Below are 16,302 nucleotides of genomic sequence, written 5' to 3' on the forward strand. Positions count from 1 at the left end.
GAGGTCCCTTCCAAACCCTCACATTCTGTGAACCTATGAATGGGTAGTCAATTGAACGTCAGTTAAATAATGACATCTTGATCAGTCTGTAAAGATTCTTGCAGAAACAGCTTTATAATAATGAGCTTTAGTCAGTAGGCAAATTTGTAATAAACTATAGTAGTTGGAAGCTGAAGCTTGGTAAATCCAGCCCAGAGAAACTGTGCACATGGGTTACCATGTGTGGTGTGCTGTGGATTATCTGTTTTGGAAAAAATGCTTATATAAAATCCGAAGAGCTTTCTGAAAAGGTTTTGATGTGGATAGGAATTAACTCAAGGAAGTCTGTGGTCTGTGCCTTTTAGTACAGCTGCTCTCCATCACTGCGTGTTATCTGAATTCAGGGTTTACACGTCCGAAGGTATAAAATCTATGCCTATATTAGAAGCTAATTTGGACATATTTATTACAAAACTCAACTTGTGTTTTTGATAAAATGCTGAACAGCCACTGTTTTTGAAAGCTTTTAATGTTAGCTTGAATACTATATCCTTACTATGGACATCTGAGTGTTTTTTTCCTCAAATAACGTAGACTTATTTTGGAAATCTTTGAGAATGAGAATCCAACTAATAGTTTGAGATTGTAATAGAATAAGGAATAAATTAAGGAGAAATGTTTTGTTACTTTGTTCCTTTGAGATACTTGATTACTTCAGAGAATCAAATTATTTGAAAATAGTGTACTTTATTCAAAAGCCTAAACAGAATAATTGAATTTGGGGCAGCTGAATACAGACCTATTATTGTCATTTCTGCCTTAATTGACACTTTTTGTCCAGACGTGAAAATGTAAAAAATGCACTGTGAGGGGAAAAATGCTTGAACGTATATAACTATAACTTGAACATAAATGCTTTGTTAAGAAGTTCAAGTAACAGCCTTATTTGTCTTGCACTTTCAAACTGTGCCTTGTTTTATCATAAGGAAAAAAAAAAAAAAGTACTTCATGTTTGAAAAATGTAATGGTGAAATAAGAACTTTAAAATAAATCTCAACAAGGGAGTGATATTTAAGATAAATGCTTAGCTTATCACTTCTTGGTGCTTTGGAATATTTAATCTTCCAGCCTTGACATTCTTAAAATAGCTTAGATAATTTTCTAGACTCGTAGAAAACATAATCTGGGGCTGTGAGCCGTCCTTCTGCTCATAAGGCTTATATGGATAGCCACCAGTCTTGGCTCCCTTTACTGTGGTTCACTCTGAGGCAGAGGACATGTGACAAAACTGTCTAAGGGGGTGTATGTATTAAACAGTTACACAGGTTATCATAATATCTTTTTCTTTCTAGTCTGAGTGTCCAATTTTTGAAACCTCTGGCAAGTTATACCGTTGCTTTCCTTTTTTCTTACTTGTTCTGAGATGGGCAGTTGAATGGGAAACTTAGAAGAAAGGGAGTCAGAAAATAAGGACCAAAAGCACAATGCGAATGATCCCTGGTATAAATTTAAAGGGCCTGATGGGATGAAATTATATGGTGTTAAAGCTGACTGTAACTAATGATACAGTCGTCTTTGTCCAAGTTGAAATGCTTTTTATTTTAAGTGCCTGAATAAGATGGAAGAAAACTTTGAGGAACAATATGTTGACTAAACATTGGCTAAGGTTCAAGTAAATGGTCTCTGAATTCATGTTGTCATTGTTAGGTGTTGCTAGTCTGTGTGTTTGATTTAATTTTTTCATTGATTATTAGCTTCCCATGTGTAACTTCTCTATATTATTAGAAGACTTTAATCCTAATTCTGTTGTACCAAGTGCTTTCTCTGGAGTTGTGGTTAAAAATCTGTGACTTAAATTTGCCACTCCCTTAAGGTTTTTCCTGAATTAAATTTTCTAAATCTAGTTTAGATAGTTCCTTGTTTGTTCATTGTATTTAGATAGTATTAGATTCAAAGTCCTGCCTGCCCTGCTGCGTTAATGAACAAAATGTGGTTGTGCTGTGATTCTGTTTTCATGGTGCTTGAACCTCTTGAATCTTTGAAAATCTTCTTCATAGATTACAGGCTACTGTGTAGATACTGAACACTAAGGATTTTTTTTCCTAAGATTATTTTTGCCTGCTGGGAGGATGCATTCATGGGGTATGAATGGAAGTGCCACTTGCTTCAGCATTTTGTGTGTACATGAAGCATCCCCAGAAGGGTCTTTTTCTCCTCTTCTGGAATGATATCAGAATCAGTGTAATCTGTTTTCCACTTCAGGACAGGTTTCGTTTCTCTTTGTGTCAATTGCATTTTTTGCAGTGCAAATGTGCCTGCTCTTAGTTGTCACCTATTGTCAGATTATAAACTCTTCATCTAGATTTTATTGGCATGAGGATGTAGAGTCCTAAAAAGAAACTGAGATGGGCTGGGAAGAGATGTTCTTGGAACCTAGAAAAATGGGCTGCAGGAGTTGTGGGTTTGGGTTGTGTGTGGTTTTTGTTTGGTTGGTTTTGGTGTTTGTTTTTTTTCCCTTCCTTTTTGACATCCTTCATTTCTGAAATGGCAGCTTGTGAGCACTGCTGAGAAGGAAAACTTAGTGACTTTCTGGGGGAACACATAAACTAAATCTTCTTGAATGTCTCCAGCACACAAATAACATTTTCCAAATATCATCAGATATTACTTGTGGTAGACTTTGGCATCATGCAAAACTTGATGAGACCCTGACTTTTGCTTAACATACGAAGCACTTTAGAGATAAAGCAATTATGCTCATAACTACTATGCCCTAGAATTTTTGTGGACTACTCTTTTTTGCATTGCTGTTAGCTCCTTCCTGCTCTGAGAGGAGAAGCTGATGGCTACATACAGGTTCAGTGTTTGGACCCCATTCTTCTGAATTTGAACTTCTGAAGCTAATTTTCAGTAAATAGAGACAGTTTCCAGCTCTAAGGAGAATATTCTTCTGAGCTTCTTAAACTTTGATTTTTACCTAACAACCCATTTTGAAAATGGAGAAGGTGTTGGTATATAAATAAAGGTAGCCAGTGTTCTTCTATGGAGGTCGTGTATTTGGGTAGCTTGACAGGAGTCATAAGGTGTGAATCTGTACCTACCTAAAGGTTAATTCCTTGCTACTTGAAAAATCCCTTTAACTGAACACTTATGGGATTTCTCGTTGTTGTTTTCTCCCTGAAATGGAAATGAATTAGTAAAAAACACATTACTCATGGTGGAGAGAACCTACTGAAGATGTAAATTGTTTAAAAATTTGGAGCAGGAAAGTGTTCACAGAGTTGCTGTGTTCATCTGAAGAATCCTGTGGTGCTGAACAAATTAAGCAGAGGGAATTCTTTCTGAGAGCTTAGTTACTGGAGGTGGAGCCTGAAGTTAGGTGTGACTGCTGAATTGTGGTTCTACAAGATTTTGGTGGATGCATGTCCTGGCCTGCAGGGTAGTTTTCTGCAAGTCAGGAGCTAATCTATCCATGGCGTGTTCTTTCTACCTGAAACAAAAGTAAAGGAGATCGAAACATGCAAATTCTATGGAGAGAAGACCCTGTACAAGAAACCAATGCTGAAAGAACCTGGGTGCACTTGAACTTTTTCCTCACTGCTGGGAGACTGTTCTATTAGAGGAAAAAAAAATGCCTGAGAGAGGTTTTTTCAGCATGCTTTCTATATAGGTTATTATAGACATGTTTTCTGTGGCTTATTTTAAAGGGAAGAAAAGGCTCACAAGACCCTAAAACCAAGAGAAAATTTGCTGGCTCAGGTGACTGAAGTTGTATGAGCAGAAATTTTCCTTACATGTCTGAAGAGCTGACTTTTGAATCTAGAGTTTGTTTATTATAAGTCATGCTTTTAAACTATTCCTCCAGTGTATTGTGGCTCCTTAAAACTGCCTACAGAGATTCTAAAAAGAATTATTTAAAAGCTGTAGCCTAACGCTTACTTGTCTTCATCCAATGAAAAAAACCTTTATAATATTTTATCCTGACATGTATTAATTTGCTTTGTTACCTTTTTTTTTTGTTGTTCGGTGGGCTTGACCTATTGATGTGAAGATGAGGACTTTGTGAACTGATTTCTGATCAGTAGACCTAAGGATTTGTGTAATTGTATCCTAATATTTAGATTGCCACAAAGCTTAGCACACTTTTTTTTTTCTGGCTTAGATTTGCTGCAAAAGGGATGTTTGCAGTTAAAAAATGGAAGCTGTTCTGCCTTGTTCTCAAAAGGCTATTGCGGTACCTGCTTATGAACTCAGTGAAAGGTGAATTCATTTTAAATACTAATGCAGGCAGACTTTGCAGGAACAAATTAACCGTCCCCTGGAACTTGCAGGGATTTGTCTGTCTGGTATGATCACGAACACAAATGAGATGTGACGAGAGAAAGTTAGCAGTAACCTTTTCGGATGTGGTGTTTGTGTGCTGAAACCCGACAAGCTGGCAGGACTAGAAATAGCTTCCCAGATGGTGCTTGGCAGGGTACCGAGCAGCTCTGGCACGCTCCCCACCCTGCCTGTCAGCTGTGGTACCCAATGGCTGCTGAGAGATGGGAACGGCACTAGGAATTCAGCTCACAGGAGCCTGCGAGGTCAGACGTCAGAACTGCACGACGCATGGCTGAGTCAGTGACTGTGAGGAATTGAATTGAATTAATATCTAGAGGGGTTTGTGTCTTTGAACACTTAATGGACTGTATAGCTACCTTCTCTTATCCTTGAGGGGAAGACAATGGAGGAAAAAGTAAGGCTCGCCCGTGGTGCAGTGAACTACAGAAGAAATGATGGAAATATCAAATATGCCGAACTTAACAAGTAATGCCAAAGGATGCTGATCTGGCTTTCAAAGCTGCCTTTTTGGAAGGAACAGAATTCCTTTGTACTCTGATTCCAAAACTGTTTCCATGCTTTTGTGTTTCCTCCCTGATAGATACAAGAGGAAGGTGCGTATCTGTTAACAGGAATAATCTGTCTGCATTATTCAGGACAAGAGGAAAAGGAAAAGTACTGTCCTTTGTGTGCACTGGTCAACTGAAATGCCTGCTCACAAAGAACAGACTTCAGGGGGAGGAAGGGGGGCAGAAGGCTTGTTGTGTTAAGTCCTAGCAATATGAGCAGAATGGATTTCTTTTCTTCTGAAGACTTAAAGCACTGTATCTGTAACTTAGTGTCCAGATAAACCTCTATACCCCTATTCTACAAGTATTGATTGTGTGAATCATCCTAGGAAGGATTGGATCCAAATTTAAATTCTAAGAAGCGTTAGTGAATTTAAGTTTTAGAAGATAAAGAGAGAAAAAAGTGTGAAAGTCTTGGTTAATGTTTCACTGCTGTGTCTTTTAATTTAGATGAGGTTTTAGGGGGGTTTTGGGGTAAAAAATATATTGGTTTAGCACCATAATTCTGTGTAGAGAAGAGTCAGTTTTATAGAACAAGTATGTTTATTGGCAGTATTCAGTAGGATGCACATGAAGCTTTTGTATTGGAATACATGCTAATTGTTTTGGCAGTAGAATTAATTCAGTTTAATGACTTGTTTTAATCGTTACTAATATATTCAGAGCAATATGTTGTTATGTATAAAGACAAACTGAAGCTCTCCTTCCACAGATGACTCTAAAGCATCATTTCAAAAATGTAAATGCTCATCAGTTTAAAACAGCTCTTCCCTTAATGCAGAATAGAAAGCACACCAGTATGACAAGTGTGCCATTTTGATGGTACTCTTTCCTTCTTTACTTCATATTAAATAGGTTTATTTAAATAAAGCCTTGAGCTTATTTTAATTTCTTTGAGTCAGCTGCTTTTAAAGAAAATGCCTTTTCCCTTTGCAGAGGCAGAGTTTGCATGATCCCTGACTGAGGGGGAAAGTAAATCACAGACTTAAAGTTCTTGAATAGGTGCACTGCTAGTCTCCCAATGTTCATTTGGAGCCAGGAAAAACTGTATACTGAATTTCTGAAGATTGTCTGAATATACCAATATTCATAGGGTTGGTAGTTGGAGGTTTCTTTTTTCCTCTAGGAAAACAACCGGTAAAGCAAGACTCTTACCTTTCTTTGATGAACTTGTGGGTCACAGATGGTCTACATATATGGGGCTTTTTCCAGCTTTAGTGGATGAGGAAATGAGGCTGTGGATTTAAAATGATTTTTTTTTTTCCCTCTCCTACAGTTTTAAATTAAGTGCAATATGTTATTAAGCACATAGGAGAAAATTTGGCTTGTAGGATAGTGTACTTCAGTCATTGCCCATGGCTTCCACAGCACAGCATATGACTAGTGGTCATTGGCTGGTAAATTAATTGTAATTTCCATCAGTGTAGGTGGGTAGCTGTGTCAACACAACTGTGGAGCTCCCTAGTGAGTGCCAGTTTGGGTTGCCTGCATCCTGGGACACGTTTGTAGACAAAGAAGGGGTTTTGAGTTTCCCTGCAGAAACAACCTCCTATCCCCAATGGCTTTGTTAAAGGGGAAGAAATGATGCTGTTAACAAGTCCTCATATCAAAAATACCCAAATGAGTAGGTTGTTCTGATGTCCTTTTTTTTTTTTTTTTTTGAACACTTCCAACTTCTAAAGCATCTTCACAGGAAAATATAAGCTGCAGGTCTCTTTTATATGCTGACTACAGAGGTAGCTCCTTTTTTAGATTAACTGATGGAGTAGCTCAGTGACACACTTTTCCTAGTCAAATACTGCAGGGTAAAGCCAGCGGCTGCTGGACAGGCTAGATTCCCCCTTTATTTTCTCTTTGTTCAGATTTAAACTGTTGTCTTGTTTATTGTACAGCAAGGTTGTATTTCAGTGGTAGTATTACCTGAGTACACATGTTCTCAAGCAAATGGAACTTCAAATTTTTTTTCAGGTATATATCCAACAAATCAAAGAGAATTTTGTGTGTGCTGTGACTCAACGGTGATTAGATTTAAGATGGACATTTTAGATGGTTGGTGTTAAGGTGAGTGAAGATTCATGATTCAGATAGTGCTGTCTCAAGCCAAATTGCTTGAATTCTGAGAAATCTGCCATTCTGGCTTGTATCTTTCATCTTCTGGTTAATAGTGTGCCAGCCTCACAGTTAGCATTAGTCGGTATGTTAAAGGGAGAAAAATACAACGTAGAGGGAAGCAAACGAATGGTGTGGCCAGCTGCAATTTGAACAGCTCTTCAGAATTATGTACTAATCTATCTGCTTCAGAAACAATTTAATATCTCAGGATCCCGTCCTCCAGCTGGCAGCTCCTGCCTCTTCAGCAGCATGGTGGGCTGAATTGATGGCTTGTGTCTTGTGCTCCGAGGGCTCAGCCCTGGTTGGCAGCAGGAACACATGAATCTGCGCCTGCCCCTCTCCTCCTGGGGTTGCTGCCTGTGTGTACCGAGGGGAGAGGAGCCCCAGTTCTGATACTGGGAAGGTGCAGCTGAAACCAGCGTGCCAGGTGTCGTTAGTGCTTTATTCAGAGGTGACTAAGACGGAAGGATGACGCCAGCTCAGTCAGTGTTACTTCCTGTAGCACCTGTTTTTCTCAACTCCAATAAAGAGATGATTAACTAGGGTTTGCCCTCCTTCAGTGTGAGCTGAATCACTGCTTAGAGGATAGTGTGACTTTAGATGGTTTTCTGGATTAAGAATCACATTTTAATTGCCTTCTCTGTGAAAGGGCAACTCCTGTTGGCTCTGCCCAAACGCCTGAGAAGCCTGCGCAGCCCTAGAGGGTTCAGTTTCATTTCCTGGTGCACTTCGCTTATTTAAAGCAACGAGAGCACTTAGCTATTAAGAAATAATGAATTATACATTTTGATACTGTAAAATGTGGCACCTGCAAAACCCTGTTTTCTCACAGCATGGTTAGAAATATTATCATGTCCAGGATCAAAGTGCTGCTTGAACAAAGGCCTGATGACATGGGGCTTTATTAGGATTTGCTGAGATATTTTGTCACGGGACTGCTATGTATGTGTTTAAGTACTCCACGCACACTCACACCTTCACCCACCCACTTTGTGGGGTAGTTGGTTAAACCATGATGCACAAATATAAATACTCAGATAAGACACAGTTTCTTTACTTTAAAAAAAGTTTGACCATTTCTTGGGAAGTTTAGCTGCAGTGGTAGTGAATATCATCAGTTTGATTTCAAGTTAGGTTATTGTTACAGGCTGTAATCCATATTTCTGATAATTTGTGGGCATAGTCTGTACCTCCTGAAATAGCTGTTTTGTATGCATATATATGGGGAAAAAAGGTGTAAAGGTTTTCCTAAATCATTGATGTTTTTGAAATGGAGGTTTACAGATGTCACTCTTGTAAACTTTTGCACATTTTGCTTTTATAATTCAGAATTTACTTTTCACTAATAAAGTAGTAAAACAAGGAAAGAGACACATTTGCCATGCTGAAATGCTATGTATCTTAACACGTTCAGAGTTGCAATGGAAGTCCTAAGGAAAATGCTATTTCCTTTTAATGAAAGTGATTGGGTCATCATTATTCTTGGACTGAGCATTTCCAGCCATAAGCAAGGCTTGCAGTTCTTTTATTCAATAGACCTTTGGCTGACTTCACAGCTTAAAGATGCATGTCTTATTGCAGCATATTTTAAGCTTGGCAGGAAACAGTATTGCAGTAGATTCTCTCTGCACCAAACTTCTGCTTTATCAAGCAAGAACCTTTCCTCATACAAAGGGGGTGGGGAGAAGCTCGTGTTCCTTACCTGAGAGGTATATTTCTTATTCTTTGCATTGTACTAATGCTCATTTTGTGCCACTATAAACTGTGTAAGATCTGTCATAGCCTTCTTGTTCCCATTTAAGCTCCTCTTGTTATCGGTCACTGAAACTTGAAACATGTCATGTTAGACATTCACCTTTTTGAATAGTCTTGTTTGTTTATTTTTTTATTACTTACAGGCAGTTTAAAGAGAACCTTCTGCTCAGCTTGCTTGTACAGTTTGTGCTTTTCAAATTTGTTGTGCTTTTGTTAGCTTCTTGGTGTTCTTGAATCCTACAGCATTCGTAGCAGTCATATTTAAGGTCTGTTGGTAAAAGTTACAGGATTTGCAGGCTGCGAGCACGTGGAGCAGTGAGATTCCTGTGGGAATTATGAACCTTTGTCTGTCAGAGCTTGTAGCTGTGCAGATGGCTGTCACAGTTATCCAGTACCTGAGATTTTTGTAAAGTTCTTCAGTTAAAACCATAAATGAGGAGCATTGTCATGCCTACACTTGAAAGTCAGATAGCAAAGATTTGGGTATTTCAGTGGAGTATGAGGATATAGATATGTCTCTGCTGCCCTAATGTAAATTTCTGTTTTAAAGTGCAGAAGTAGAAAGTGTAAGTATTTTTGGTAAAACTCAACCGTAGCTGATGCAAGTTGATATTTTCAGGTAGTTTGTGAGAGTATTGGATCTTGAAGGAAACCAGTTTTGTTGGTAGGTTTAATAATGAATTGCAAAATGCAAGCAGTATTTTCATTTAAGGAATGTAACATAATGTAATCACAGTCTAAAAAAATCTTAAACTGTTACAGCAGAATTTGCTAGTTTAGAACAAATGTCCTACTTGTTACACAGCTGTAAGTGCAGAAATAAACCCTTGGCTGGTGTGTCCTGATATATCAACTGGTTTCAGGCTGACTGCCTTTGTAAAGGGCAAGTTGCAAAAAAAGCCAAGTCAGTACTTTTAGTGCTCTGTTCTCTGAGAGGCGTTTTCCAAAACAGGTTCCATTGGAAAAAATGACCCCTTACTTAAGCTTCCACGATTTGATTCACAGTGAGAAATCAAAGTAAGATGCTCAGTTGTGTTTGACTTACCTGTTGTGGAAGGGTTTTCTGTGAATACAGGTTCACAGGCAGGCTCAAGTGATCAGGCAGCCTCTCTGTAGATCACACACCAACAAACAGGTAATTCTTGCTGTCTGCTTAATGTTCCAAATCACTGTTCGTGTTAGTAAATATTAAACATGAGTATGTCAAAGAAAATGGAGATGGATAATATTAATCTTCAAAACATGTACATGGAGTGCGAATGCCTTTAAAATGTAAGTGCATAATGTTTCTGGAATTTTGAAATGCTAAATACTGATTTCTGTTTTCAGCACCTCATCTCGTATTGCTAAAGGAATAGAGTACACCAAAATGAGCCTCCATGGTGCAAGTGGACATGAGAGATCAAGGGACAGACGCAGATCAAGTGACAGATCTCGTGACTCATCCCATGAAAGAGCAGAATCTCAGCTCACTCCATGCATCAGGAATGTTACTTCGCCAACAAGACAGTATCATTCTGGTGTGTTCAACTCTATAGCCTTTCAGGATTAAAATTCTCAACATTAATTATGATTTTGTTAATAAAATAAAATAACAGGCATTATTTGTTGATGACAAAACATACAGATTTCTTACATGTTCCCTGGGCTGGAAGTATTCTTTTTTGATAGGTCATAACTTTTTCTTTAGTCTTCACTGTGTTTTCCTATATCATGCTTGTACTTAGTTCAGATCACAAGAACAATCATTTTTTTTAAAAAGATAGACTATATGTTTCCTGTGTATTTGGTAGGAGTTAGGTATTTAGAAATAGATGAAACATTTCTCTGTGTTTTTTTTTAGAGTGATAAAACTTGGTTTGTTTCTTTGAACTACAGCCCTAAACATCAACTGTGATGCATAGCATAATGTGGAGTTGATTTTTCCATACTAGAATGTTAATTTTTCTTCTTGTAAGAGGAGGCGAGGTGGCTTTGATGTCTAAGTGGTAAAAACTTTAGGTTCTTATATATGGACATTTATTTTTGAAGGTTTCTTTAACTAGAATAGATTTAACTGAAAGAATTTGTACCTACCAAGTTGACATGTTTTGTGCCTGGCAAGATGTAAACTGCATAGAGCTCATCTAAATCTATAATTTCATTTCCTGTTTTTTCTCCTTCTCCCTTTCCCCCCCTTAAGATCGAGAAAAGGATCACAGTTCATCTCGACCAAGCAGCCCTCGTCCTCAGAAGACCTCCCCCAATGGTTCTGTTGTTAGCATGGGGAACAGCAGCAGAAACAGTAGCCAGTCAAGTTCAGATGGGAGCTGCAAGGCTGGTGGGGAAATGGTATTTGTGTATGAAAATGGAAAAGAGGGAGCTCGGAATGTAAGAACTTCCGAACGAGTAACACTCATAGTGGATAACACAAGATTTGTTGTGGATCCTTCTATCTTTACTGCACAACCTAATACAATGTTGGGCAGGTTTGTATTTTTTTGTTTTTTGTCCTTAATGTCTAACTGTGTGAGAGAGCCATAAATGCTTTGTAGATATTAAAACTGTTTAAATAGCTGCTGAGCTCATATTGCTACAGCTGATGTGCTAACGTGTAATATTATCAGTTTGCAAAGGTCTTTAAGTAAAACTCAGGTTGTTTTCCTCCATTTGGCAGAGATGCTGGTAGGTGTCTATTACTTAGAGACAAAAGGGTTTTAGTAAGTTCATATTTCATGATGTACTTCCTTCTGTCTTGTTGGGTGTTGCTTCTTTATTCAGTCTGCCTCATTCCAGCTCTTGTTTTTAAAGGTGGTTGCTTCATAAAGCAAAGTAGTGAATAGAGAAGGTCACTTTTGAAATAGCAGGGAGGAAAACCATGAAGGAATTTATTTTATTTAATGGACCTACCCTGACTACACGCAAGCTCAGCACCAGGGCTGTTTGTCTTCTGAAACACTTTTTGGACAGGGGAATGTAAAATAGCTGGTTGGCATAAGAAATCAGCCTCTCAGCAGAAAGGTCTAACACTTGAAATGGTCTCTAGCTGAGGCAAAGTCCACAATGTGTGTAATAGTTTCAGTAGAATCTATAATGAGCAACATATTTAACATGTTTACTTGTTGGGAAAAGACTCTGTAGTTGCTCAAATACTGACTGGTTTTCCATTGTCCAAATGTAGAGAGCACCACTTACAAACTTGCAGCAGAAAGAAATGAAGGCTTATGTCTGTGGATTTGGCTTTTTAATTAAAATATGGCTATTTCTCAGCCCATAAGGATATAATCATATTTAAAATACAGACACACACAAATAAAGCTGGTTGCCCAGGTATGGGTAATAAATATGATTAAACAGTTTCTGCTTTATTTAAACCACCACCTTGTGGAATAAATAGTACCAATTTCCTCTGTTTTGTGAAAAGCCAGAGAAGAATTCTCTGTGTAAACTGTAAATTGAAATAAGGAAGTAATAATTAATAGAATTACATATGCAAATACCTTCTACCAATTATTTATAATACATGTAAATATCCAGACTAACAAAGTGGGTGTGTGTCAGTGTGATGTTATGCAGTGAAAGAATTTACTTTTCTGTGCCCAACCTCAGAGTAGGTGGTGCTGGCTAATGCACTAGATTTTGGGGGGGGGAGGGTGTTGCTGAGTTATTCTCCCTTTGGGACTGATTTAAGGAGCAAGCTTATTTTATCTTCTGATAATTCAAAAGTAGGTTAATAAAGAGATGGAAATACTGTTCTAAAATGCAAGTTATTTATAAAACCACTTTCCCCCAATGTCAGTTCACAGGACACTGATCAGGAACAGCTTAGCTAGTATGTTCTGGGAGGTAAAAGCAACTATAATAAGAATGTATTATTTGCCTTAAGCCTTCTTCCTCAGTGCCATTTCTTGTCTTGAAGAGTGGTCAGAAAATGCATGTAAAATCATGAAGTGAAAAAAGTTACTCTGTTCCCCATTATAAATACACACAATACACCAACTCGTTTACTTTGGGCTGTGTGTATGAAAGCAAAGCTTTGCAGTCAGGGTGTATTTGTAAGTAGAGTAGATGGCAATATTTTTTGTAAGCATAGGGTGTAATTCTCTATCAGAGGTGTGTTTTAAAAAGTCAGATACTGCTTGGCATGTGTAGTTTTCTCCTTAGTCTAACTTTCCTTGCATCCTAGCAAGGAGAAATATGCTGTACGTGCTGCCCTTAGGTATGGGTGTCTTCTATCAGAATGCTATTTTACTTTTAAATTAACTAAATTGCAAATAAAATTGACTTGTATGTACTTGAACACTAGATTCTGTTTCTTAAGCTACCTCAAATGTGTTTTAAACACTGAAAAATCTGCAACAAAACTTATTCTTCTGCTATGTTACCCCACAAATGCCAAAGATGACTTGTTTTGGGTTCATCCCACCTTTGGCATTGGCAGGAAATGGCCTGGTCTAACTTTTATTTTCATTGAAAGATACTGGCAAGTTAAGACTGAAGACTGAAACTAGCCTTGCTAACCATGAACCACAGTAAGCTGTGTATGTGCACAGGAGATGTACAGCAGGAAAAGCCAGTCATTCTAATTTCTGCCATTTTACTTTTCAGGATAAAAAAAAAATCATAGTAAGGAATTCTAACCAAAACACTTTTATTCTTGAGCAGGATGTTTGGATCAGGCAGAGAACATAACTTTACACGTCCTAATGAAAAAGGAGAGTATGAAGTTGCTGAAGGAATTGGTTCCACTGTGTTTCGTGCTATTCTGGTAAGTTTTCAGGGGCAATTACTGTTAGGACAAGCACTGTGAGTGTTAGGAGGTATAACTTATGGATTTAACATTATTTGCATATCTGGACTTTGTGGATGGAATAGATCCTGTTCTTCTGTATTGTCCTCTAGATGGGGAAAAAATGCTTGATATGAAAAGGCTTGTAGGTTTTCTAGATATGTGCATGTGACAGCCAGGGATAGAGAAAGCATGTGTGAAGTGAACTAAAAAACCTACTGCCTGACAGACATTTGTTCACCTTCTCCTGTGCATCTAGTTCACCTAGTTCAGATATGTTCAGCCCTTCTTGTGCTGAAATTAGGTGAAATGGAGTACTGGAAGCTAACTTAGTGCAGGTAACAGGAGGAAAAGCAAACTTTAGTCTGAGAAGAAAATGGCCCCTTATATCTACACAAACAAGTAAGGCTGCTATGCTGCTCTGTTAGCAGAATTGGAATAGCAAAACTGAATGAAGTGTAGATAAAAGTATGCACCTACCAAACTGATCACTAATAACAGTTGTAATTTAAATAACTACTTTAATCAGTGCTCACTGCTCTGAAAGCAGCTCAGAAAATTGATAAATTTGAGGACAGTAAAATTAATGAAGTTTAACCTGTGTTGCTCTCTTACATTTTAGTGGGTTTGCTTGTGGAGAAGGTATCATAAACGAAAAAATGTTTCTATCAATGAATGTTGAAGTGCATTTTACATTTTCTTTGCTGCATTACTGTAGGATTACTACAAGACTGGAGTGATACGCTGTCCTGATGGGATATCTATTCCTGAGTTGAGAGAAGCATGTGACTATCTCTGTATCTCTTTTGAGTATAGTACTATTAAATGCAGAGATCTCAGTAAGTACAGAATATATTAAAATAATCGGAATTACACAGACTATCTTAAGTAAATATATGGAGGGTGGGTTAATGCCAAATTGTATTCTTTAGGTAAGGAACATCACTGACACTACATGAGCAAAATCCATCCCTTTTTACCTCTTACGTAATAAGGACCCAGAGACAATTGACGTGTACCTTCTGAAGAACGTTTCTCCTATCTCAGTACATGATACTCGGATATTTTCTTGCTGTGGTCAGCTCTGTGGAGTCCTTAAACTCTGTTGATGCCTTGGCACCACAGATGCAGTAACATCAAGTGGTATCTTTTTTTGCAGGGAACAAGGAGGATAATTTATTTAACTGCTTACTTAGGAGAATTAAGCTCTGTTGCTAGGAAAAATAGCACAGCTTTGCTGGTGGTGTAGGGAGCCTTGTGGTTCCCAGTGTGTAGTGCCTCTTCAGCTTGTTCCTTTCCTGAGCACAGCCAAACTTTTGGCCAGTGTTTGAATGACCTGGCCTGTGTCTTCAGGCCCTGTGATCTCATGGTGTTTGTGCAATACAGGGCCAAGCTGTGCCACTCCAGCTGTGAGAGCTGTGCGGGGCACCTGCGCCTTCCCCGTGGGCGCCGCGACCTCGCTGCGTGTCGCCTGCTGAGTCACGCTCCTGGTGCACTCTGTCCTCAGCACAAGGATTTAGCAGCTCATGCTGTGAGGGTTTTGAGAGGCTTTGTTTTTTAAGCTACTGCGTATGAAAAGTGGGTTGTGTGTTTTACTCTTTCAGCAACTGGCTTAAATAATGCTTCTCTTGGGAAGCCAGAGAGGAGTCGTACCCACAATTACCGAACGTTCAGCAGTAAAGGAGCTCTCATCAAAGTCTCCCCTCTCTCTGCCCAACGTTATGTTAATATCTGCAGGACTGTCCTATTAGTCTGAACTTCTGGTCAGGCACCTGGTAAATGTTTTGAAAGGTCTGATCTTAGACAAACTAATAGGCTATATGTCCTTAAAGCTATCTGCAGAAAATACTGCAAATAAACAGAACTGCTGCGTTTTGTAGTCGTGCCTTCATTTTTTTTTTTGTACTGAGCTCTCAGATGTGTCTATGCTTAAAATTTTGTTCCAGGTGCTCTCATGCATGAACTATCAAATGATGGTGCTCGCAAACAATTTGAGTTTTATCTAGAAGAAATGATTCTGCCATTAATGGTAGCCAGTGCCCAAAGTGGTGAGAGGGAGTGCCACATTGTTGTGCTGACAGATGATGATGTTGTTGACTGGGATGAAGAGTATCCCCCTCAAATGGGGGAGGAGTATTCGCAAAGTAAGTTTATTTTCATTGTTTCCACCAAGCCATGCTATGGTAGAAGTAGTACTGAAGATTTATGCTAATTTAAAAATTTGTGCTGATTTAACTTTTTTTTTACATAAGCACTGTTAGGAAAGTCTTTACAACATCTCTAATGCCTCACGGAAAAAAGCCGAACCTTAGTTTTGGTAGTTCTGCTTAATATTCTGCTTCACAGAAGCATATGTTGCATGTAATGTTCAAATCCAATGGAAAAGGGAAGCTAATTTTTATTATTAAGGTATCATCAGTCAATGAGGGGAAAGGAAGTAATTTTTCAGAAACAGCTTGATGAGAAAATTCATGGTTACTGTGGGAGAATTACGTGGAGTTTTGGGGGGGAGGGAAGGGTGGGAAGAAGTGTCTGTTAGTATTTTTGGAGTATAACACTTTGTTGTATAGGTGAGTTAAAGCAGCTGTGAATGGAGTGTCCTGCCCTGCATCAGCGCTGTCCTTGTAGCTGAAAATGTTCCTTCAGTGTGAAAACTTGAAATGCAGAGTTGTGGGGCCATGAAGGAGCTTGAGATACTCTTTGTACTCCAGTAGTATAAAATTATCTCAGAAGTCACTTCAAAAGTATTACAGCTCTGTTTGGCTGTTTTGGTTTTAATCATAGAATCATTTAGGT

General features: G+C 38.5%; 1 protein-coding gene across 1 annotated transcript; it reads left to right on the forward strand.

Annotated features, from left to right (window-relative positions):
• Window positions 1–4,611: 4,611 nt before the first annotated feature.
• On the forward strand, window positions 4,612–15,689 carry BTBD10 (BTB (POZ) domain containing 10; the record flags this gene model as incomplete). Its single annotated transcript, XM_008948835.1, has 6 exons — window positions 4,612–4,916; window positions 10,068–10,258; window positions 10,921–11,206; window positions 13,383–13,485; window positions 14,225–14,345; window positions 15,453–15,689. Coding segments are annotated over exons 1-6 (1,063 nt in total), but the record flags the coding sequence as incomplete, so codon positions are not given.
• Between the last annotated feature and the right edge of the window lie 613 nt (window positions 15,690–16,302).

The sequence above is a fragment of the Merops nubicus genome, unplaced genomic scaffold, assembly GCF_000691845.1.
Source record: "Merops nubicus isolate BGI_N331 unplaced genomic scaffold, ASM69184v1 Scaffold50171, whole genome shotgun sequence".
NCBI lineage: Eukaryota > Metazoa > Chordata > Aves > Coraciiformes > Meropidae > Merops > Merops nubicus.